Below are 24,999 nucleotides of genomic sequence, written 5' to 3'. Positions count from 1 at the left end.
TCTTATTGTTTTGCATAAACTCTGGGGAACAAAATGGTATAATATAATGAACATTCATTCATTCATTAAACTATTCATATTCATTGAACACCTTCTATATGCCAGATACTTTCTAGGTTCTAGACAGAAGTGAAGCCAGAGGTGAAAATATTTACCCTTGCAGCTTATATTTTATGGGGTAGACAAACAACACACAAATAAGTAACATATGTCCTATGGTATCACACACTGTGGAGAAAAATAAGGCAGGGAAGGGGGACAGGAATTCTGGCGGTAGGAGCATTCCTTTCCTCAGATGTTAAATAGCAGTAAGGAAGGTTTTACTAAGAAGTGGGTATGTAAGCAAAGATCTGAAGATGGTGAGGAATAAGCCAGGACACATCTGGGGGAAGCGTTACAGAGCAAGGGCATGACTAACACAGAGAGGCTGAGGCATGAATGTGCTTGTAGTCTGAGGTCAATATGATGGGAAGTGAGTGAGAGAAGGAAAAAGTGGAAAGACGTGAAATCAGAAAGCTCTCAGGAAATCCAGCTGTATAGCAGATTAAGAAAAATACCTCAGGAGAGAGGCCTGGATTCAAGAGTCACTGGTGTGCAGACAGAATTTAAAGTCAAGAAAACTAGATGAGGCCTCCAAAGGCTGAGTGTAGATGAAGAAAATGAGGAGGAGCAGGGACTGAGGCCAGTGGCGCTCCAACCTCAAGAGATGGCTGAGGAGGCATGAGGACAAGTTGGCAAGATCAAGGAGGTGCAGAGTGGTAGACAGGAAACCAGGAGATCAGGAGTCTTGGAAGCCAAGGGAAGAGAAGTGTTTCAGGAGGATGGATGTCAAATGTTGCTGAGAGGCCACGAAGGACAAGCTCTGGGATTTGACCACTGGGCTTAACAATGTGAAGGTCAGTAGTGATTTGACAAGAGCTGGGTTTTTTGTTATTTTTGTGGTGCTGGGGATAGAAACCAGAGCCTCATGTATGCTGGGCAAGTGCTGTTCCTCTGAGCTATAATCCTAGCTTGATAAGAGGTATTTCAGTGGAGTTGGTAGGACTGTGACCATGACTAATGTGGGTTCAAGAGAAAAGCATGGGAGAAACTGGAGGAAGTAAGTACAGAGAACTCTATGAGTTTGGGTGTTAAGACAAACAGAGAATAGGGGCTGAAGCTGCAGGGGCTGCAGGATCAAGAGAAGGTATATGTAAATATGTACGCATATAAGTAACAAAAATAAATTACAGCATATTAGATCCAAAAGAGAAAACTGATGATTCAGGAAAGGAGGAAAGTGCTGGAACAATGTCACTGAGTAAGTAAAAGTGACAGAACCTAGTATATACACGTTAGGGTGGTGGACAGACTGTATTAAAATCCTGGTTCCACCACAGACAACTTCTGTAACTTGGGGCAAGATTCTGTTTTTAGTAGGGGGTAAGATTATCAACCTCTCAGAGCATTAGTTTTCTTATCTATAAAGTGAGAATTTCTTGGAATTACTGAACTATATAATGTTTTAATCAAATAGTACTGTTTCATTTTTGCCTCAAGTTATATATAGGTTTTCTTAATATTCACTGGAAAGATAGAAGGAATATAAAAAGATTTTCTAAAAGATGCCTCTTCCTGAAGACCACAAATTCATATTTAGCACCTACTGGAAAACAGTAAAAGCACACGGGCCCACTGAAAATAATTAATTTATTATAATATAGTATTATTTTAGTTGTTCATATTGCCTTTTTGAAACAAGTGTTGGCAGAGAACAAACAGGCCTTGCTTTGGTATTCTCTCTTAGTCTGCCAGGCTCTGTCTTCATCTGCTCTTGTGCTTGTTTGATGGCTGCATGCTACTCGAATATTTGCAGAGGGGGTGTAGGAACAGAAAACAAGATGATAAAAACTAGTGGAAAATGGTCAGAAAAAAGTAAAGATAAAAAGAGTCACCTTATAGAGCAATATTCCGCAGTCACTGGAAGTATTCAAATAGTGGGGGTGGCAGCTATGGGTTCACATACCTTAAGCCATGGGTGATTCAGTGCTTCATAAACAGTGATCCTCTCCGCTGGATCCAGCATCAGCATGCGACGTACTAGGTCTTTGGCACTTTCAGAGATATGGCTCCACTGCCTTGGATTCATCTGAGGAGAAGAAAAGGAAAATTACATAGTTACCATCAGTGAGAAATTAATATTTATTATTATTACTGTCTTTAATATTTCTATACTGCTTCAGTGTCAATAAAATTCTCAGAGCAAAGAACAGAAATCTGTTTCTAAAAGGCTTTCTTTCTGAGGAAGGACAAACACAATTCTTTGCTGCTCCTTATATGAGAATTTGTATCAGTGAATATTCTATGCATGTTCTTGTTATCATGTTGTTGTAATACTTTCAGTGATTAAAGGATAGAATGTTCATGACTCCACTTGCTATTTTTAGATATTTCAGCTAAAGAAACTAAGATATCTTGAACCAGAAAGCGCTAAAATAAAATTTAAAAATTTAATAATTAAAGAAATTTTTGTATTTTAAAGAGTAAAAATTAATAATAAACCATTAGAAATGATACAGAAGTTCACTAAACAAGATGGTAGGAATTCACCAATGTTGTTAGTTGCCTTTAAATTAGTTGTTCAGGTTACTAGATATAAGTATGCAAAACTGGTCAAAAAATTAAAAGAAAAAAATTAAGCATTGACTGTTCCTTTTAATAGACCTGTAGAAATCAGCAGTACAATTATCCCAGCTATCCTGTGTATATACATATTTACGAGATCAGTAATTGTGAAGCTATAAAAAAATCATTAATAGGATATTTTGGTCAGAGTATATAAATTTCATTATTTAGGAAAAGATACTATGACTATAACCCTACAAAATTACCAATTCACTTATACATTGTCCTTAGTGAAGTCACTTTTGTCTTTTTTTGTTGTGTTTTTTTTTCCTGGTACCGGGAATCGAACTCATGACCTTGTGCTTGCCGGGCAGGCGCTGTGCCGCTGAGCTAAATCCCCAGCCCCTGCCTTTTAGAGATGCAACAACTAAGCAACAAGGTAAACTGACTAGAAATCAAACAGAAACAGTTATGAATTTTCTGAAAGACCTCTGAGATACGCTAAGGGTCCATAAAGAAAAAAGCTGGAAGGCTCCTAGGAAAGGGAACATGGGTGAGATCAGAAATCAGAAAAACATCCAGAGTGCTTAGGGTGACAGGACGCAGGGATGGAGTAGGGCCTCATTCCCTCTTCCGCATCAGGAAGCTATGGGATGGGAACTGCTGATGGGAGCTACCTGATGCCAGGAACAAGCAACATCATAGCTTTTTTTCTTCTTTTTTTGCCTCTGAAAATTGAACCTGGGTCCTCACACATGCAACACAAATGCTCTACCACTAAGATACATACCCATCCCATTGTCCTGCCTTTACCCAGCAGAGACCTATGTTACCTCCTAAGGGAGAAAGATGGAGGATAAATTCAACAACAATTTAAAGCCAAATGAAATCACAGTGCTTGTCTCACAGCACAAAGGAACTAACCTCATTTGGCCAAGGGCTAGCAATAGACACTTAGCTCTAGCTGTGGTGAGGTGTTGTACTTCTACCAGTAGATGAGGAGGAAAAGGTGTCTCCATGTTAGGGATAGCTTTTAAAATTGAGGGCTGTTTCATTTTCTTTTCCAAACAGGCAGAATTCCAAACAGCAGTCACTTTTGTTTGTCAAATCCCAGGAAGGTGAATGTGAAGAGATGGTGCGAATATTGTCATCCTGTTGGAACTGTGGTCAACTGACCAGCTTGGAATAAGGAGGTGAGTAACTAGACAGGCTTGATAGTCTTGCTACCCCTTTCCCATCTTGGGGCTGATGTGCTTTTTTTTTTTTTTTTTTTTTTTTTAACAGGATCCCTACAGTGAGTATTTCAATAGGGCCTGTGCTACAGCACAGGGGGCTAGTACAGAGGAGGGAGCCCTCTTAGACTAAAACTCAAGAAATGCCTGGAGGCGCTGCTTATGTCGCAACTTGCAGGCTTGTTTCGGTGAGGGTGAGGGCTGAAACCAAGGAATCTCTTGGAAGGCTTGCTGTGAATGCTGGGTATGCAAGTAAGGGGCCCAGTTCCCTCCCTTCCTGGTCTGGATGTACTCCTGAAAGTCTGAATGATTTTTCTTTGCTAAAGGGGTGGAAAAATCATCTGGAAATGATGGCAAGATTTCTGAAATGAGTCAAGGTTTGGAAGGATACTCCCCTCTCTTATTTACAAGGAAGTCCAATATAGTACAGGGTTTTCACTTCCTAGTAGATAAAATTAATTTGGGAGGTTGAGTCTACAAAAGGGTCCAAAACTGGACTATAAAACAATCCCATTTATGTAGCCTACATCCTTACCGTGTAGATGCCACTTGGATACCTGTGACAATGGTATGAGATGCCCCTGCACCATATACATAAATATAATGCAGATAGTCAGGGAAATATTATTTTTGTCCTTTATAAAAAAAGAATTTTAATTTAGTTAAATGGTAGTCTCTGACATTTACCTTAAAACATCAACTAAGCTTGCAAATGAGAATAAGCAGTCAAATTAAAATCATTTTAAGAGCAGTAGCAGCTTATAATTCAAAGATATTACATTTAAAAGATGTCATCTAATTGTTCTTGAAAATATCCATTAAGATGAAGGATTCTTTTTGTTAAGAACCACGAGGGTGATGAAATGATTTTTTTTTTTTTTTTGAGGTCTGGTTTAAAATAATCTAGTAGTGTATAGAATACAAATGTACAACTTTGCAAAAGGGAAGGGGACCAAGAGTAGAAGAGAGAAAGGAGTAGAGGGGAAAGGGACAAAAAATAAAATAAAAAGAGAACATTCTATGGTCTCTAAAAATAAAATAAAACGGTAAATAACTTTTTTTATTCGTTGGTTTCCTTTGGATTTTTGAGACAGGGTCTCACTCTGTGGTTCAGGCTGACCTTGAACTCACTGCATAGCCCTAGTCTGGCCTGGAACCAGTAGTGATCCTCTTGCTTCAGCCTCTCAAGTGATAGGATCATACACCTGTGCCACTATGCCCAGCTAAGAAAAAGAATTTGTATAATGTAATCATTTGCAATTTCTTTAAATACCATATCTTAGGTAAATTGAAATCCACATTTAAATTGTAATATAATGCTTTGAAGATGATGTCAGCAATACATTCTAAGAATTCATTGCAAATTAAATTTAAAAAACAGGATCAGCTATATATATTAACTACTGAAGCTAGGGTTCTCTGATTTTTTTCGCTCCAGTACTGCAGACTGAACTCAGGGCATCTGCACAGTCCTTTTTTATTTTTTATTTTGAGATACTGTCTTGCTCAGTCCTTTTTTGCTACATCCTCAGTCCTTTTTTATTTTTTATTTTGAGATACTGTCTTGCTCAGTCACTAAACTGCCCAGGCTGGGCAACTGAACTTGCAGTCCTCCTGCCGCAGTCTCCCAGAGTGCTAGGATTACAGGCATGTACCACTACGCCTGGCTTCTCTACTTTTTTTGTTTAAAAGTTTCTATAATAAAAATAACAACAAATACTGACAGAATCATATCACAGTATATTCAAAAGACCCATGAGGTTCATCATAGGTGGCAGAAATGAATCTATAGATCTATACTTCAAACTAAGTTGTTGAAAACCCAGGCCTTTTGTAAGGACAGCCATGGCTAAGAGGAGAGATTAGCTAAATAAAACAGTAAATAAATCTCTAAGCTAGGCATGGAAATTATGATATAGTTGCCATCATCTATCTAACTTACTGTAATGCTGTTATGTCTTTGGAAGAGGGAATTTTAAACTAATTTAATTTTTGAACATTGTGAACAGTCTTAAGTTATCAAGAAATAAAAGTAACTATTCAGTATTTTAAAAATAGACAAAATCAAATACCAGACACTGTTGGAGTGAGGCACATTGCCTTGGAAACTAGCAAGTTTAGCAACTGAACAAATACAAAGGAAGAATTCTATTGTCAGCAAATGCTTCTACCTCAAAAAGGCAGATGGGAGATTTTAATATATGATACCTACATCATAAGTTGCTGACAGGATTAAATGAGTTAATATAAGTGAAGTGCTTACTTCATAGAGGAAGAAACACAAATGGCCAACAAATACATGCAAAAATGTTCAACACCTCTGGCCATTACAGAAATATAAATTAAAACAACCCTAAGATTCTATCTTACTCCAGAAAGAATGGCAATCATTAAGAAATCAAACAACAACAAATGCTGGCATGGCTGTAGTGAAAAAGGAACCCTCTTTCATTGCTGGTGGGAACATAAACTAGTACAAGCATTATGGAAATCAGAATGGAGATTTCTCAAAGAACTGAAATTAGAAATTCCATATGACCCAGCTATCTCCCTGCTAGGTATCTTCCTCAAAGAGCTTAAGTCATCATACTACAGTGATACACGCACACTAATGTCTATAGCAGCACATTTCATAATAGTTAAATCCTGGAAGAAATTTATATACCCATCAACAGACAATGGGATAAAGAAAATACGGTATCTATATATAATGGAATACTACTAGGCTATAAAGAATGACAAACTTGAGACATGTGTAGGAAAATGGAGACACCTGGAAAATACATTGAGTGAAATGAACCAGACACACAAGCTTAAATACTGTATGGTATCTCTCACTTGAGCGTGGCAAGGCACACTAAAAGAGAATAAAGGATGGATAGAAGGCGCCATTGGGGGGGATCCATTTTTTGCAATAGGGAAGAGGACCAAAGGACAAGGGGAAGGGGTGACGAGGAGGGAAAAAGGAAGTAAGAAGAATAAGATGAGCCATGTACAGGAAGATAATAACCTAAATTAATGCAAATATTATTGAGCTAAGATTAATATCAACACAAAAGAAAACTGGGATGGGGAGCTAGAGGGGAAGAAAGGGAAAGGGGATAAAAAAAGAACCTGCAGCACATGCACATAACCATCCCCAAGATGCCTGGAAACTGCATGTACTGCAAACATATACTTATAAAATAAAAATTAAAAAAAGTGCTTAAAGCAGTTCCTGGCAATACAAAGTGCTAAGTTTCAGTTAACTACCATTGCTGCTAGTACTATTATTATGTTGATGAATTACTAATTGCATTTCTTTTCATATATGTTAGTTATCTGTGACTTCATTGGATTTGGCAAAATTCAGTCAGAATGCCTACGTTGTGCACTCCTGATAGCCACTCACAGTTTGCAGGGATTGGTGGGGGATGTCTAATTACAAGCAATTTCCTGAGGCATTTAGTTACTTTTGAAATATTGATTTTATAGCTCAGTGGTCAGCTGACTCTAAGAAAAGGAGAAAAATCTATACTCGAAACATCTTTCTCTATTACAGAGTTTTGACTGATATCTTATAACAAACCAAACCAAACTGAACAAACCAATATGCACTTGAGTTGATGGTGCACAAGGCGAAATCTACACTATTTTCACCCCCACAAGCTCCTATTCTGGCTTATAAGGATAAGGCTGCAACTTAGGAATTATTTTGCCGTGGCTTGCCTGCCCTCCTTCCCTCCCTCCTCCTCCCTCTCTCCTTTTTTTAAAAGTCCTATATAAAGTTCAAACATTGCTGAGGAACTGAAAAGAAAACTTTGGAGCCTCACAGTTTGAGAATCTTGTATTACATAAATCTTTGTTTGGTTATATGCTTCCAGGCATGGTTGAAAATGAATAGAAAGCTTCTGTAATAACGAGTGAAAAATAATTTCCCCAACAAGGTATTGCCTGACCCGATAAGGAGACCCCTTTTCTTCCTCTGCCCAGCTCCCTTGGCCCCGTTGGCTGTATGTGGTGGCACAAGGCAAAAGAAGCCTTAAAAAGAGCTGGGGTAGTGAAATTGACCTTCTGCTTATCTACTTCCTAAAAGTCCTTATGTCTTTTTGATATAGCCATTCACAATATCAGTAATGTCTTAAAATTGTTAATAACAAAAGTAATAACTCAATATTCACAATCTGTGACAGCAACTGAGGTTTCTGACACACAGTAGCCAAAGAAGAATGGTCTGGTCACATGAAAATGCTTCTAAATGGTTTAAGTCCCATGAAAATGCTTCTAAATGGTTTAAGTCCCATGAAAATGCTTCTAAATTATGTTATGAACTATAGTTGTGATACTGGTAATTTCAGTGTAACCTGGAATGTAAATGGCAGAAGTTTTGGTTGTGCTGGTGTAAATTTAAAGTTAAGATAATGAATGACTAACAGTACCTGGATGAAATTTTAACTTTCCAAATTAAGCTAAACACTTTAAAAATGAAGGCCTTTTCTCAGTTACATAAAGAAGGGACACAGAACTTTTCTTCATCTGGATGATACTTTCATTGGACAGCACCCGAGAAAACTTACCCCTTACCAGGCTACTGGGTCCACCCTGTAAACAGAGCTTTTTTCTGATTGACCACCAGTGAGCGGAGACAGATGCTAACTTTAAAACACAATTCATGATAATTTGATCTTTGTGGAAAAATAAAATGACCAGATTACATTACCTTATATTTTCCTTTAATGATGCCTTCAAACAATCTTTCCTTGGTTCCATAAAAAGGCAAACAACCACTGAGCAGGATGAAAAGGATCACGCCGCAACCCCAGACGTCCACAGGCTTTCCATAAGGCTCTCTTTTGACCACCTCTGGGGCCATAAAGTGAGGTGTTCCAACGCGCCCTACATTTACAACAGTGATGGCATTAAGGAAAACTGACACAAGGCTTTCTACTTGAAAACTGAAAATGATAGAACAATCACAATCTGAACAAAAAGTTTACATATATATATTCTCTTACCACTTCTCCCTATCAAGGGAAGTTAACAGAAGGAAAACAAATGATTTAGACATCACTTCTTGAAATTTCCAAGCCCAGGATAAGACCCCGGTACTCCCTCTGGAATTCTGCATGCTATATAGTAGGCATTCTTATATTTCTTGCTTCATGAAGAAGTTTACATATTCTAATTTAGAGCAGGGGCAGGTAGAAGAGTTAGCAGGCAGAGGCTGTACCAGCTCAGGAAAGAGGCAGAGTCAGGGAGAGGAGAGGGCACGAGAGAGAAAAAGTCCATGGCAAAAACATAACTTTTGATTGCCAAGTGGAAATTCCTCAAGAAACCTAACGCAGAAAACTTTTATCTGGAATATTAATTTGCATCTGCAATCCTGTTCAGTTGATTTTAGAGTTGACGGAAGCAATTAATAATGGTTAGGTTATTTTGTTGGGATAGAAATTCTTAGCTTCCTCCTAACATTAACATTTGAAGAGAATGGGGTCAAATAAATGACATCCACCAAAGTAAAACCCTGAAGCTCCTGTCTAATCCCCTTTGACCTCTGTCTTTCTTTAAAGAGCACCCCTCCCATAAAAAACTAGGTTTCTGGAAGAAATTAGATATAAGTTGTTTACACATTAATATTGATCTTTAACTCAGTATCCCAAAAGGAGTCTTTTTTCCTACTAAGAAATAAAAGGCTTGTACCCTGCAGGGAAATTACTGTGGGACAGGGCACTGTCCACTAGACTTGGAAGCCCTCCTAACTGTTTGCAGGCCCAGCCCCCTTCCTTTCTTCTTTCCATTTTCCATCTGTCTGTCTCTTACCACACTGAATTCAAGATAATTTTTACTTTGAAGATTGCACAATACTTTATTTAGAGCTCAGAATTGTGGTTCAGAGATTAAAAAGAAGTTAAGAGATCTTCTGGTCCACTACAGAGGATATATGTATCATCAGGGTCTGTTACTGGTTATCAGCTTAGTCAGAACAAAAGAGGATAGCACAGGTCTTAGCTTCCATGTTGAGGATGTACCTTTGCTGCAGATCATTATGGTTTCCCTGCCTGCCTCCATAATAGAAGATGGTAAGTTTAGGGTTTCGATGGTAAAAATATCTTTATTGAAAATGTGCAGAAGATCAGTGAAAACTCTCTACTAGTTAGACGGACTTGGCTAGAGAAATATCTTTTATTTCTATATTGTCCCATTTTGCCTTTTCAAGCAGCATAAAGAAGCTGAAGCGATGGGAGCTAAGTCACTTACTTCATTAGCAGTTTGGACAGAGACAGGGAAGGACCCCTGGAGAATGCGCCTTTTTCTCAGGGACAGGAGCCTGGCAGGAGTAGGGAAAAGCTCGGCAAGAGCTCAAGGTGCCACTCAAGGGTACTGGTAGTAGGATACCAGCCAAGTACCTGCTGAGGGTTCAGCGGAGTCTTTGATACTCAACTTGACTCCTACTACTTCCCACACCAGAAACGGTCAGCTGACTCAGAACGGGAGCCTCACTCAGCAAATAATCGGAGCCACCACGTCCAGAACGAGGAGGTTCTCTCCATGTACCTGGACTGAGGACTGTCCAATTTTGGTTTTTTTTTTTTTTTTTTTTGGTTTTTTTCTCGGTACCGGGAACCGAACTCACTACCTTGGGCTTGCCAGGCAGACGCTTTGCCACTGAGCTAAATCCCCAGCCCGACTGTCCAATTTTGGAGAATTAGTGCTCATTCTTAGGGAAGATGTATGTCTTTAGGTTGAAGAGTTTGCTCAGAGATGACAGAGGGTAACATCACGGTGGAAAGAATACACAGACTTGCTCCTTTTATTTCAAGTACATCAGTAGAATGTGAAAAGGACTGGAGTTAATCTTTAATATATGCTGACTTCTCCAAACTCATTGGTTTTGCTGTTATTTTCCTTTTTTTGTGACCACTTGACTTTTATGACTTTGACCACAAAGTTCTAAGAACAGGAAACCAATTACTCAACCAAATTAAATGTCACTGTTTGTGAAATACTCTATGTATTTAAATGTTATATTCCAACACTATAATAAAACCTTCCTACCTAGAACCCTAGGGAAGGAATTGTTCTGAATAGCTACATTGTCAATACTTTTAGTATTTAAATCTTTACATATATAACCCTTTTTACTTGAATAATTTCATAAGGGCATCTTTCTACAATTTCCTGACTTCTTTTACATAGGATGCTGCACAGAATGTGAGTTTTTTTTTGATGCTGTAAAACAGAAAGCACCGTTAGGAACTTCAAAGGTATGTAAGAGCTGCTCTCTCTGGTATTAAAAGGCTGCTGTGCTTTCCAAGTTTGGGGTTTGTGAGATATATATATGTGTGTGTGTGGGTGTGTGTGTGTGTGATAGTTTTTTTGTCAGGTCTTCATTTCTTTTCTCTTATTATGCCTACTCCAGTACTGGCTTTTCCTAATTTGTTCTGTATAATCTGCCATTGAATGGAAACTGACTACCACCCACCTTCTTTAACGTCATAGCAATTTCTCTTGTACTTGCTACCTCCTAGACACCATGTTAGGCATTGTAGACAGATGGGGAATGAGCCATGGTTTCCTACCTCTTATGAGTCTTGGTCTTTGCTATGATTAAAATACCTGCATCAAATGCTACCTGGAGGTATATGGCCCAGATAGTTTTGGTAATATGGAGGAAAAGGAAGAGAAGTTAGCGCTACCTTGACTGAATGGTTAAGATCATCCTGCTTTTAAGAGGAGACAATTATTAGCTCAGTTTTCAAGAATAGTAGCAATTAACATGACAAGCTAAATGACAGAAAGCATTTCATATTTTAAACTTTTTTTTTTCAGACAGGGTCTCACTCTAGTTCAGGCTGGCCTTGAACTCAAGGTCATCCTCCTGCCTCATCCTTCCTATTGCTGGGATTATAGGCGTGTACCATCAGACCCAGCTCAAAAAGCATTTCATTCAGAGGGACTAGCAGGTAGAAGTTATGAAGGAACTAAATCTATACACTTTTATGAAAGAGAGAGTCTTGAGATGCTCAACTGAGAGGACCACAAATGGGTTTTAAAGGTAGGAACAGGCTTGCTGTTATTATAATTAAATTCTAGGCTCCTAATTATATTCTGGATGTGTTCTCCAAATAGCTGGGTTTCAGACAGGGACAACAGAAATATATCTAATTTTTTAATTATATGGAACATATAAAGGAAAGAAGGGCTGGGGATTTAGCTCAGCGGCACAGCACCTGCCAGGCAAGCGCAAGGTCGTGAGTTTGATACCTGACATCGGAAAAAAACCAAAAAAACCAAAAAAAAAGGAGACAATACCTATGTGGAGGACTGGATGATCAAAGATCCCAACTGACAGGAAAATAGCTTTCTGTTATAAAGGTAATATATATTAGCAAAATTTCAAAAGCACCTTAAATAGCAAGAAAGCTTTTTCTAAGGGGAATTGCTTACCCCTTTTTTACTCATACTGTATTTTTAAAAACTTACAATAATTTTTAAAATGCTTACAGTAATTATTTCAAGAATATGAGGAAAGCTATGCTAAGAAATTACAATATTTTGACCACCATAATGTTTTAGAGAGAATAATAAACTTTAAATAACTGACACACTGGGAATTCCAAATTAGCTTGAAAATACAATTTAAGGGATGGGTTCATGGACTTTAGGAAAATAGCTTAACATAGATAAAATGTCCAAGTAAATCTAATGAATCTACTTTTGCCATTTAATCAAGAATGCATAATAAAATATAGAGTCCATGACATTATGAATACTAATAGGACACAGATCCAGAGTAACAAAAGTGAAATTGTTATATATGGCCACTATATAACATACAAAAGAATTAATTTCATTTCATCTTATCTGATGTCATCTCACTAACCTTGGGGATCAGAAATTATGCATTATCATTGTACAGTATTAATACAGAAGTGATCTGTACAAATACCAGATCGAGAGACTTGGTTTAATAGCAATGTTTACTTAGAAAAAATAATTTAGGATTTTTAGTTAATTGAAAGATCAATATGAGCTAGTAATTCTATGTGGTTGTTCAAACAACTAATGCAATTTCAGGAGTCTGATGAAATGTTAAGACCTAGATAAAAAGAAGTGCTTGCTCAATGATACCATGCAGTGGACCAACTAGACCTTTAGTTATGGTGTTCAGTTTTGGCCCTGACCTTTGTGGACAGTGAAGAGATTTGAAACCAGTTTATAAGCAGAATGGCTACATAAATCTAGGGAAGTAAACTTGGATAATATTTGGGGGATAATACTTGGAGCTACCTTCAAACATCTGAGGGCTACCATCTGGAAGGATGAAAATTGTTTAGAATGATTTCAAAAGTCAGAATTAGGACCACTGGATGGAAGACAGATTTCTGTTCAATATAAGGACAAATTTTTCAGTACTGTATTCAAGGAGTTCTCTAAAAATGAAATGAATTGGCCTGGGGCACAATGAATTCTTTGCCATTGGGGAAATTAAACCAGAACCGAACCCTTTGTTGACAATATTATGGGAGAATTCAATCAATGGTTATAAGACTGAAGAAGTTGAGTTCCCTGGAGTCCTGGGAATCAATGATGCTATGATTAAACTATGCTTTACTCCCTGACTCTGGTCAGACTTCCAATCATCTACGAAAACTTTTGAAATAGGGAAAAAAGGGGTATTATTTTAAAATATACTTGACTTGCAGCTTCTCATATTATTGAAAATGATTAACTGGAAAAAGAATGTAGAAACTAGAAGAAAACAAATATAATTTAATTTTAGAAGGCAATGGTGGTGAAAAAATGATTTAAAGAATGCAACTTAAACCTACAGCTCATTTTTCAGAAGATGGTTGATGTTATTACTACTTGATGATCTAGCTATAATCAATTAAGTTGAATGAACTATCCTGTGTAAGAGATTATTACTTTGATATTTATAATTTGTCAGATATTGAATTTAATATAAGCCATCTTGAAGGATGACAATTTTAAAAAGGTTCTGTTGATATTTTTCCCATTTTTCCTTTTGTGAGGACTGGCAGTACTTGGAAAAGCAAAAACATTCACTATAAGACTGATCGTGTGCAGAATGGAGAATTGTATAATTTGCAAAACTGAGGAGTAGAACTAAAAACAGAGCAGCATTCTGAGCTGGAGTCTATTGAAAGGAACAAATAAAAATCCAAATACTTGCATCTGTAATTAGTATCCCTTTGTACACTGGTGAAGCAAGTTTCTATTATAACTGTTTTCCCTTTTATTCTGGCATGGAGTTCTTAAATTACATTTTGCTTTGGTTAATAATAAAATCAGTCTGTATTCACATCTGCTTGCTCTTTACAAATACACAGGTTGATGGTATGAGCAAGATTCTCTGATAAGTGGAAAAAGGAAAACAGCATAAAATTAAAAGTCGGCCATAGATGTGAACCTGAAAGTGGCTAATCCACACATTCTAGATTTGATTTCCTTCGGCTGGTTCAATTGTAAAAGCTTCTATGCACATTACATTCAAAACTATCTGATGGTACTTTTTTGGGAGTGGGATGGAATGCAGTATGAAACACCACGGATGGAATATTTAGTTTGAAGCTTTCCCACCAACCTAAAAGTGACCAGGTTTCGGAGGAAATATTTTTTAAAAAATAGACTTACCTCCAGCTACAAGTCCAGATTCTCCTAATTGAATAGCTACCCCAAAGCCCCCAAGTTTAACAGGTGCTGAGTTTTCTTTCGAGGCAAGGAGAACACAGTGGGGCTGAAAAGAAAAGCAGATGGACAAACAAAGAGAACACAAACCCAAAGGTAAAGATTAATTGAAGATGAACAACTGAATTTACAAAAAACTGAATAAGATGACAACACAGTAGTATCTTAATGATTTTGAATTATTTTACATGCTTGAATTATTTTTCCTATCATCACATATGGCTGGTATTTCCAAATACTTACCTATTTTAGCCAATGTTTTAGGAGTTATTTCATTCTAACATTAGAGGACGGTGCTAAGAATTACTCAGAAAGCATGGATGTTCAAGAAACAGATGTCTTCGGGCGCTGGGGATTTAGCTCAGCGGCAAAAGCACCTGCCTGGCAAGCGCAAGGTCATGAGTTCAGTTCCCGGTACCGGAGAAAAACCAAAAACCAAAAAAAAAAAAAAAAAAAAAAAAAAAAGAAACAGATGTCTTCTGTCTTTTTAAATGGAATATTCTCTTTCTTTTGCTGACAGTCTAGATTTGTTTCAGGAAAAATGGATGTTATTCTCCCTGTCAAAATGTCTCTTGAAATCTCTCAGTTGATCTACAGAACCACGATACCTTGGTCTTTAGGGGCTGGGCTGCTGATGGTCCTTTCTTTGTCCACCTTCCCTATTCTTGCCTTTCTTTCTCCATTCCACTTCTAAGAGGAGAACCAAACGATTGTTTGTATTTAGTGACTTCAATTGAGCCTTGTTCCCTGGACATTTGATGTTCACCCCAGGCTTACCTCTTTTCTGGACCTGCCTTTCCTGTCTGGGTGTGGGAGGTAAAGGGAGAGAAGGGAGAAGAGAGACCATTCGGCCAGCCACTCATCCAGGGCAAGACATCCTCCTCAAGGAGCAGCCTATTTGATCAGAGTTTCCTATGGCAAAGCAGCATATGTGCTTTGTGCTAATAATGATTTCTGGAAGTTTGTTGGAGCTGGTGTTAGAAGAAAATGTAATTGTGGGGACCTCTAGTCTCTGTTCAAATCCCATGCTCCCTAGTATGCCAAATACTACACTGGACCTGCTCTCAAAATATGAGCTGGTAAAAAAGGCAATACTTACTCTTATATGTTCTTATAAGAACATATGTGTGTGTAAGAGCAAGAGAAAGAGAAGGGAAAGCAAGCATTCAAATGAAAAGTGAGCAAACTACAGCATGACAAAGCAGCAAGAAGAGTCTATGGGAGAGCGAGCAGATCTCCATAGAAGTCAACCTGTGATGATTCCTCTCAGTAGTAACTTCGGTTGGTTCAAACAGAGATCCATGCCAAAAGACTGAATCTGAAAGCAACAGCCTTGGGCCTTAGTCACTTTCTTATCTTTTTTTTTTTTTTTTTTTTGGTACCAGGAATTGAACTCAGGACCTTGCATTTGCCAGGGAGGCACTGTGCTGCTGAGCTATATCTCTGGCCCCCCCTAATCACTTTCTGGTCACTGGGACATATACCTGACATCCACAGCTTAATGGAGGAGAGGTTTATTTTGGCTCACAGCTATAGTCCATGGTTGGCTGGCTTCCAGGCAAAAATAAAATGGCAGAGGGACATAGCTGCAGGAAAGCTGCTCACATGGTGGTGGCCAGGAAGCAGAGAGAGAAGGGAGGGGCTAGGGAGAGAGAGCCACTCTTCAGCCCCCCCACCTCCCTCTTCCCCGACCAGGCCCCACCTCCTAACAGCTAACAGCACATCAGCTACAGTGCCTTTATGATCTGATCATCTTCCAAAGGCCTGGCCTCTGAGCACAGGAGAGTTTTCGGGGTCATCCTTGTTCCAAACCATAATACCTTGATATGATTCTAGTGTGGGACACAGCAAATAAATATTGCTAGGAAAGGATGAGCAGGAGGAGGAGGAGGAAAGGGAGAAGAAGAAGAAGAAAGAAGAAGAAAGAAAAAAGGAGAAGAGGAGGAGGAGGAGGAAGAGGAGGAGGAAAAGGGGGAGAAGAAAATGGACCCAAATAGTGTCTTTTGGCCACCCCTGTGGAAACGTTATCACATTCTTGGGAAGGAGACGTAGAAGCTTAAAATGGAAGCCCCAAGTATATTCTTCATAGTTTATTGACTATATTTATGTAACATTAATGTACTGAAGTCTATGTAATTCTTATCAGAGTAAAGATTCAGTCATTCTCAATAAATTCTGGAGGGAGATGAGTCATAAAATTCGAATTTAAGATAGAAAATAAACAAAAAAAATCCATAGATGTACAAATTAATAGACTGTAAAGCCAGGAAGTGTTTTGTTATAATGTAAAATTAAAGTGGTGAGGCAGGCAGTGTTACAGGTTTGGGGAGTAGGGAGCTGCCATTCTATCTGGGAGGTGTCAGAGAAGGGCTCTTTAATGCACTGATATTTGAACAAAGATCACAGTAAGGGAGAGCAAGCCCTGAGCAGAAGGTGGAAGCAAATGCTAAGCAGAGAAGATGGTTATACGAAGGCCCAGATGCATGGGAAGGGTCAGTATGTTCAGAGAACAGGAAGGATAGAGCCTGTCTAGAAAAGAACATGTAAGGGGCAGTGTGGTAGGACACATGGTCTGAGAAATGATGAAAGGCTGTACCATTTAGGGCTCTGAAGCCTGATCAAAACTGGATTTTATGCTGAATGACATGGGAAACCACTAAAAAGTTTTGAGCAGGGGAACAATTTAAGCAGTATTAAATTTGAAAGGATCACCCTGGCTGCTCTGTGGGTAAGTGCTTGTAGGAGCATAAGGGTAGAAGAAGAGAGACCAGTTAGAAGGCCACCAGGCAAGAAAAGATGGTCACATAGATTAGACTAGAGTGACAGAGAAAAGATGACAAGAAGTGATCAAATTCAGTAGTCTGAAGGTAAAGCTGACAGAAATTGCTGCTGGATTTGGCTAATGATATCCATATGGTATCCTTAAATACAGTGTATGTCCCTTGCTCACCTGTATGTCCTCTACATTGGCAGTGAGAATTTTTCATAGTGCTGGTGATCGAATCCAGGGCCTTGTGCATCTAGGCAAGTGCTCTGCAACTGAGCTACACCTCCAGTCCTGTGGTTAGATCTAGAATCCTGATTAGATTCAGGTTTAATTTTAATTTTATGCAATGATGCTTCATGTGTTGTGTGACTATTGCACACTTCAGGAAAAACATGTCTGGTTGTCCTACTTTTAGTAACAGGATTCAGCAGTAGGTTCAGGTGTTGTCTTCCCGACATATCATTATAAGATTCACTATCAATTTTTCACTCCAAGCTGTTAGCACCCATTGATGCCTAGATCCATAATTTGGGCTTCTCAAAGGGAAGTTTTCCTTATCATTTTGTTATGAAAGCTAACTAACAAAGCAAACAAATGAAAGGAATTATACAGTAAACACCCCTCTATTCACCACCGAGATTCCACAATGTTGTTCTATATTTGTTTATCAAGTATCTATCTATTCATTCCTCTATCATCATTCCATCTTACTTTTTACCACGCTTCAACACACATTATCAAAACTTAATATTGATTAAAATTATTTCAGGTAAAATTTATATACCATTAAACACATAAATCTTAAAAGGACCTTTAGAGGGTTTCGATGAACTGCACACAACTATATAATCTGAATCTCTATTACCACCCTAGAAACCTCCCTCACTTGATTCCCATTCAATCTCTGCTGCCATATTCCCAGTGCAGGCCACTATTCTGACATTTTTCACCACAGGTTTATTCTGTCTATATTAAAACTTCATATGCACAAAACCATATAATATGTACTCTTGAATATACAGCCTTCACTCAGCATTGTCTTTCTGAGATATATGCATTTTGTTTTGATCAGGAATCTATGTTTTTATTGCTGAGTACGTAATACTCTATTGTGCAAATTTATCAATTTGTTCTGTGGACAGACATTTGGGCTATTTCCTTTTTTTATATTATGACTAAGGGTGCTTTCTAGAATAGCAAGTTGGTTTCTGGATAACTTCCAAAGGTGACAAATGAAGGTTTTGTTTTGTATTATCATGAATTTACAGACTTTTACATATTTGATGTATTTTAATTAATTGCTACCTTTTTCATTTTGGTGCTTAAATTGTCCCACTTTTGGTCAGTAGGAACTCCTTTAAATCAGCTCTCATGTCTTTTTAAAAAGACTCTAGAAATCTACTAATATCCTGGATTTCAAGCACAAGATGATGTCCTTAGATCATTCTGTTCATTTCTCATTTTTTGTTTTGAGACAGAATCTCACTGTGTAGCACAGGCTGGCCTTGAACCCACTTTTGTAGCCTAGGCTGGCCTTGAATTCACAGCCATCCTCTTGCCTCAGCATCCTGAGTGCGAGGATTATAGGCATGAGTTACCACACCTGGCTGTTCATTTCTTTAGAATTTTTTTTGCAGTGCTAGGGACTGAACCTAGGGCCTTGCACATAGTAGGCAAGTGCTCTACCACTAAGCTGCATCCTCAGCTCCTTATTCTGTTTATTTCTTGTCCAGATCTGGAATCAGTCATTTTTCAAAGCAACCTTGCTTCTTTTTAGTGGGAAAAGGTACTTAAATCCATAACGTGGGTACTAGGTATATTATTGCTACTGAGTTATTACTGCTTTGATTTTTCAGTGGACAGAGATAAAATATATATTTTTTAGAAGAAAATAAATCACCAGGGGCTGGGGATTTAGCTCAGCAGCAAAAGCGCCTGCCTGGCAAGCGCAAGGTCGTGAGTTCGGTTCCCGGTACCGGAGAAAAACAAAAAAATTTTTGCCAGTTACTCTTCACACAGAGGTCTAGTAACTAGAAAAAAAAAAAAAAAAAAAAAAAAAAAAAAAAAAGAAAATAAATCACCAATGCATACTAATACTCTTCTTACTCATTTACAGGGTTTTTATTGGAATTTGGCCAGTAATCTTGATACCTAGTGATATTAACATAATTACTCATTTGCTTTGTCCTTCAGTTTATGTGCATAAGTATTAAAATAATAGTAGCTATGTCACCAGTAACAAGAACACTGTATTCTGGTTACAATTTCTTTGTGGTTCCTTTTGTCCTTAGGCTACACTTTTGACCAGGTAAGCCCAGTCAAAATACTGTTTTATTATTGAGTAAAGTAAGAGTCCATGAGTCCATACTAATATAAATAAATAAGGAAGTGAGTGCATGGTGGTGAAGGAAAGGCTTTTCTTTAAGTAGAAGACAAGTTGAATATAGAAAAAAAAGGCTGGAATTAAGAAAGCCATGAGTTGGTAGGATTTTTTCTTTTTTTTAAATCATCCTGATTCAGGCAGTTATCATCGAGGATGCTAACCAGTGGGTGAAAGTCTGAAGAGTGCTAGTATATTTATATACTCTCAAAGTATCACACCAAAGGGTACTTATTAATTACAAAGTAGAAAAGAGCAATTTTAAAGAGGAGAAACCTGGCAGAAAACAGCGAAGTGAACATCGCTAGTAATGGGACTGACAACTAGTTGATATAGCATGTGCTTCCTCATGCAATGCACTGAGAATTCAGCAACAGTACTGTGGTATTTCTGTCGAAGCACACAAAGCAGATCTAATTATGAGGAAACACTGGAGAAAGCCAAACTGAGAGGCATTCTAGAAATAACTGGCCCATATTCTTCAAATCCAGTTCTAGATTAAAAGGATTAAGTGAAACTAAAGGAATGCAACAGTTAAGTGCGATACATGATCTTGTTTTTATCTTTGCTGTAAAAGATACAAGAATATTCTTTCAATGTTAAATTCCTTGATTTTTGATTACGGCACTGTGAGTATATAAAAGAGTTACTTGTTTTTAGAGAGAAATATAGACGAATAAAGAGACAGACATCTAAAGGGATATACCCTACTCTTGCTAATTCAATTTCTTTCCCATTCCGGGCCTCTCCTTATCATTACCCCCTTTACTTTGGATTATGTTCAAGAAATCTGATGAAAAAGAAAATGTGTCCAACTGCATCCAGTTGAAAGTCTCAGTTATTAAGGGTGTTAAGAATCAACTGATAGGGCACTTTCCAGGTATTGAACCATGGCTTAATCAAATCATGCCCAACAAAGACACTGTCAAAATAATGTGATGCCATGAACATATAGAAATCCTTATAGTAAAAGGAGAATTACTATATTTTAGACAAAGAGAATGGCCTTTTATACAACTCTAATGTGACTTCACAATATCCTTTTGTCCTGCCACACCAGTGGGTTGATAAAGGAGTCATCACATTTTTACAGTGGAGCAATTATCATGTGGAACTAAATTTTACCGTGCTGGAGTAGATGCCACCATTATCTCTCAAGGTTCTTCAAAAATTCAAAATGATCCCAATTTCAAAAAGAGTTTCCACTAAAACAGAGTTTTTTTTTTTTTAAGACAGGGTTTCACTATACAGTTCAGGCTGGCCTTGAACTCACTGTGATCCTCCTACTTCAGCCTCCTGAGTGCTAGGATTGATTACAGGCATGCGCCACCAAGCCCAGCCCAAAACAGATTTGTGATGAAAGAAGAACAGTGAAAATATGTACAGCCTAAGTCAATATAACTATTACTTCTGAGGTCTCAAGCAATCAGAAACTTACTCAAGCTATTCAATAACCTATAAGAATTAGGCAATTAAAAGTATCTTGGAGCTCCTGTAGAAAACTTATGTTTAACATGTAATTAATCATTTTAAGGCAATAAAAATTAAACTAAATGTGACTGTATGCAATATCACACTCTTTCATCTGAATTTCCTAAAGAAACCATACTTGTAAACATACAGACTAATGCATCAAATGTATTATCCCTTTTTATACTTTGTATAATACTGTTATTATACTTTTATGCAGGCAAAATACCGAGTAGATAACATTAACTCTAATGTCAATTTTTAATATTTTATTAAAGTATTTTATTATTAATACTATTAACATACACTAAATTAATGAAGGATCATAATGCTATCAGATCCAACTGAATAAACAAAATTGAGGGCCAGTTTTTAAATCAATGTTGAGATTATAAGGCAAGTTTCTTTGTTTAAGAGGTTAGCCTTCTACAGAATATAATTTGTATATGGGAAGAATCAAGGAAAAGGATTCACTGGAATTTCTTCAAATAATATCATGTTTATTAAGAATAGGTCATGGAGAATAAAAATAAAACCATCCAAACTCATATTAATACAATTAATATGTGCTTCTTAGAGTGAAAATTAAAGAACTCTAAGTTTTATCATTGGATACTTTGAAAAATACAAGATAAATCAGTAAGATCATTTCTATTTAAAATCATAATTGATATAGAGAATGACATGTCTCACTATTAATGTTCAATTCTCATTAAGTGGATTATTTTGGCAGTTACATAGTGTGCTTGAGAAATACAGTGAACACAGAAAACTAATAAGCAAGAATTTATGTTTCAAATGACTAAAAAGAGTTGGATTAGAGGAAGTGAAGAAAGGATGTGTAACCCGGAGAAGTAGTTAAAAACAGAGCTACAGGCATCAGTCTTATGTGGAAGACTAATTCAACAGGCAGGCTTCTTAATACCAACATACTCTGAATTAGCTTATCTTTTAAGCAAAAGTGCTAAAAAAATCAGATTAAGTGTATCACTGAAACATTTAAAAATCTCACTGTAAAAGTAGAAAGAATAATTTCTATACCATAATTTTTATTGCTCTGTATCACTTTTGAGATACTTTCATTTTATTCAATATGTGAATACAGAGGACTTCAAAGGCATAATAAATTATGTCCCTTAAAAATAGAGAAGAGTGAGCTGAGGAGACAGCTCAGCGGCACAGCACCTGCCTGGCAAGCGTGAGGTCATGAGTTCCATTCCCGGTACACACACAAAAAAAAGAGAAGCGTGAGAAATTGAGAAGGATAAATAAATGTAAAAAATGCTTGGGATTAATATTTGAGTGAAAAGTATCTCTGTACCATTCTTGTAACTTTTTGATAACCCTAAAATTATATACAAAAACCTCATCCTATTTTAAAATCATTTAAAATAATTCTACTTGTGGTTATGCTTTTGTTTTGTAATATAGTAAGGTTCATTTGTTTTAATTAGATTTAGATTTAGTTTGGTGTTTTAATTGCAAAAAAAGTTGGCTATAGTTCCAAAGTCGAAACTGTAAAACAAATACCACTCAGGCAATACTTTCGCCTTCTTCCCCTGCTCGCAATCTCTTGTTCCTCATTGGTAACTACGTTCCTGAATTACTAGCTTTCCTTCAATGGTAGGATATAAAAATAAATATTTTAAAATACAAAAACATATATACAATTTGAGTTTTCCACATAACGTATTTTATAGACCCAGGGGAGGTTCTCTTCTGGGTGCTTCTATTTTCTCAGTGGAATAAAAGCAATCATCAGGTGGGAGTGGGAAAGGAGAGAGGTTATTGAAAGTCTGAGAAGAATGAAGGTGTGATAAGTATTTTCAAAGATCAGGAGAATAAACTGACCAAGGCAGTGGTTCTCAAACTTTGGCATCAGAATCTTACCGATTACTGGACCCTGTCCTCAGAATTCCCAGCATAGGTCTGGCATGAGGTCGAGAAAACACATTTTTAACAAGCTTCCAAGTGATACTGATGCTGTGGGTCTGGAAGCCGTGCTTTAAGAATCACGGCACTGGGGCTGGGGATTTAGCTCAGCCGCACAGCGCCTGCCTGGCAAGCGCAAGGTCGTGAGTTCGATTCCCGGTACCAGAAAAAAAAAAAAAAAAAAAAGGCACTAAGGAAATACAGCAGGGTTGCTGGCAGCACAGGGGCTCACTTAAGGTTTGTGGCCTTGAGTCTGCAGGGAGTCCAACCAAGACGAGTGCATGTTTGGACCCACGTATCCTTACTTTAGCTAAGCAGGATTCGGTACTGGAGGAGGCAGTGAGCTGAATTCATCAGGGTTGGGTTTAGAAAAATAAAGGATGGTGCTATCAGTAACGGAAGACACCAAAGAAACATATAGGTTTATTTTTGTTTTCTACTTCTATCTTCATATAAATAAAAAGCTTGCAATATCAATAAAAGACATCCAGGAAGGATAAGTGGAAGAGGCTATGTAGAAATGAGCTAAAAACACTGAGACAAAGTACAAAGTTCAGAATGAATAGGAAAAAGCTCATATAAAGCACTAGAAAAAGATTGTATTCAAATCTGGTGGTAGCCTTGCTGACTCACATTGAAAAGAAAATGTGGTTGCTGTGAGAAAGCCAAAGACTTCAAAAGCACAACTAGCATCATGAAAATGGATGATTTAGGTGTGGGAAGATAGCATGATATAGAAAGAAATATCTGTACTAGGCTTTATGAGAAAGAAAACTTAAAAAGGAAAACACTTATTTAGTCACAGAAAAGTCCTGCAAGGATCTTCAGGAGATATTTGTACACCCATGTTCATTGCAGCATTATTCACATGTCCACCGACAGATGAATGGTTAAGAAAATGAGATCTATCCACACAGTAGAATGTCATATAGCCTTATCAGTCATATGCCACAATGTGGATGAATCTTGAGGATACTACACTAAGTGAAATAAGCCAAATACTGTGTGCTTCCCCTCCGATGAAGTAGCTAAATAAGTCAAAACCATAGTAATAGAAAGTACAGGCATGGTCGCCAGGGGTAGGGATAAGGGGAGAGAAAACTAGTGTTTAGTGAGTATGGAGTTTCAATTTTACAAGATGAAAAAGTTTCAGTGATCTGTTAATACTTGACACTACTGGATTATACACTTAAAAACAGCTAAGATGGTAAATGTAAAGTTATGCAATCATTATCACAATAAGACAAAACACTCCCAGGCCAGTATGTTAATCCTCCTTCTTAGAGGTTCTAAGAGGGAAGTAAGAGCTACAAAAATATTTGTATTCTAGCAGTTTAAAAACATTGTCCCTCGGGCTGGGGATTTAGCTCAGCGGCAAAAAGCGCCTGCCTGGCAAGCGCAAGGTCATGAGTTCGGTTCCCGGTACCGGAGAAAAACCAAAAAAAAAAAAAAAAAAAAAAAAAAAAAATTGTCCCTCTTCTTCTGTGAAGTGTCTATTTATTTTACTTGCCCAGTTTTTTGATTGGGTCTTTTACTTTGGGAATCTAATTTTTTGAGTTCTTTATACATTCTAGATATTAGTCCTCTGTCTGAGGAGCAACTGGCAAAATTTTTCCTATTCTGTAAAAGTTGTCTTTTTACTCTGTCATTTCTTTTGCTGTGTAGAAGCCTTTAAATTTGCTATGATCCCATTTGTTGATTCTTGGTACTATTTCCTGTGCAACTAGGATTCTGTTCACAAAGTCCTTGCCTATGCCTGTGACTTCAAGTGTTTCCCAAGACATTAAGGGAGGGGGGAGGGAGGAGAGGAAAGGGGATGAAAAAAGGAATTAAGATGTGCTATGTACATGTGCCAGTTCCCTACAAGGAATATAAGCATTGTGTACTGCAAACGTGTACTAATAGATAAAAATAAAAATATT

At 37.5% G+C, this 24,999-nt stretch overlaps 1 protein-coding gene across 1 annotated transcript in view; it reads right to left on the bottom strand.

Moving 5' to 3' along the window:
* Cask (calcium/calmodulin-dependent serine protein kinase (MAGUK family)) overlaps positions 1 to 24,999 on the bottom strand; it is a gene marked incomplete in the record, with an annotated part of 363,168 nt that overhangs the window by 113,253 nt on the left and 224,916 nt on the right. Inside the window, 3 exon segments of the mRNA XM_005413251.2 lie at positions 2,006 to 2,128; positions 8,536 to 8,711; positions 14,475 to 14,577. Coding sequence (XP_005413308.1) covers positions 2,006 to 2,128; positions 8,536 to 8,711; positions 14,475 to 14,577 — 402 coding nt within the window.

The sequence above is a fragment of the Chinchilla lanigera genome, unplaced genomic scaffold (assembly GCF_000276665.1).
Source record: "Chinchilla lanigera isolate Chin_1 unplaced genomic scaffold, ChiLan1.0 scaffold00164, whole genome shotgun sequence".
NCBI lineage: Eukaryota > Metazoa > Chordata > Mammalia > Rodentia > Chinchillidae > Chinchilla > Chinchilla lanigera.
This window is presented reverse-complemented; position numbering and strand designations above follow the sequence as displayed.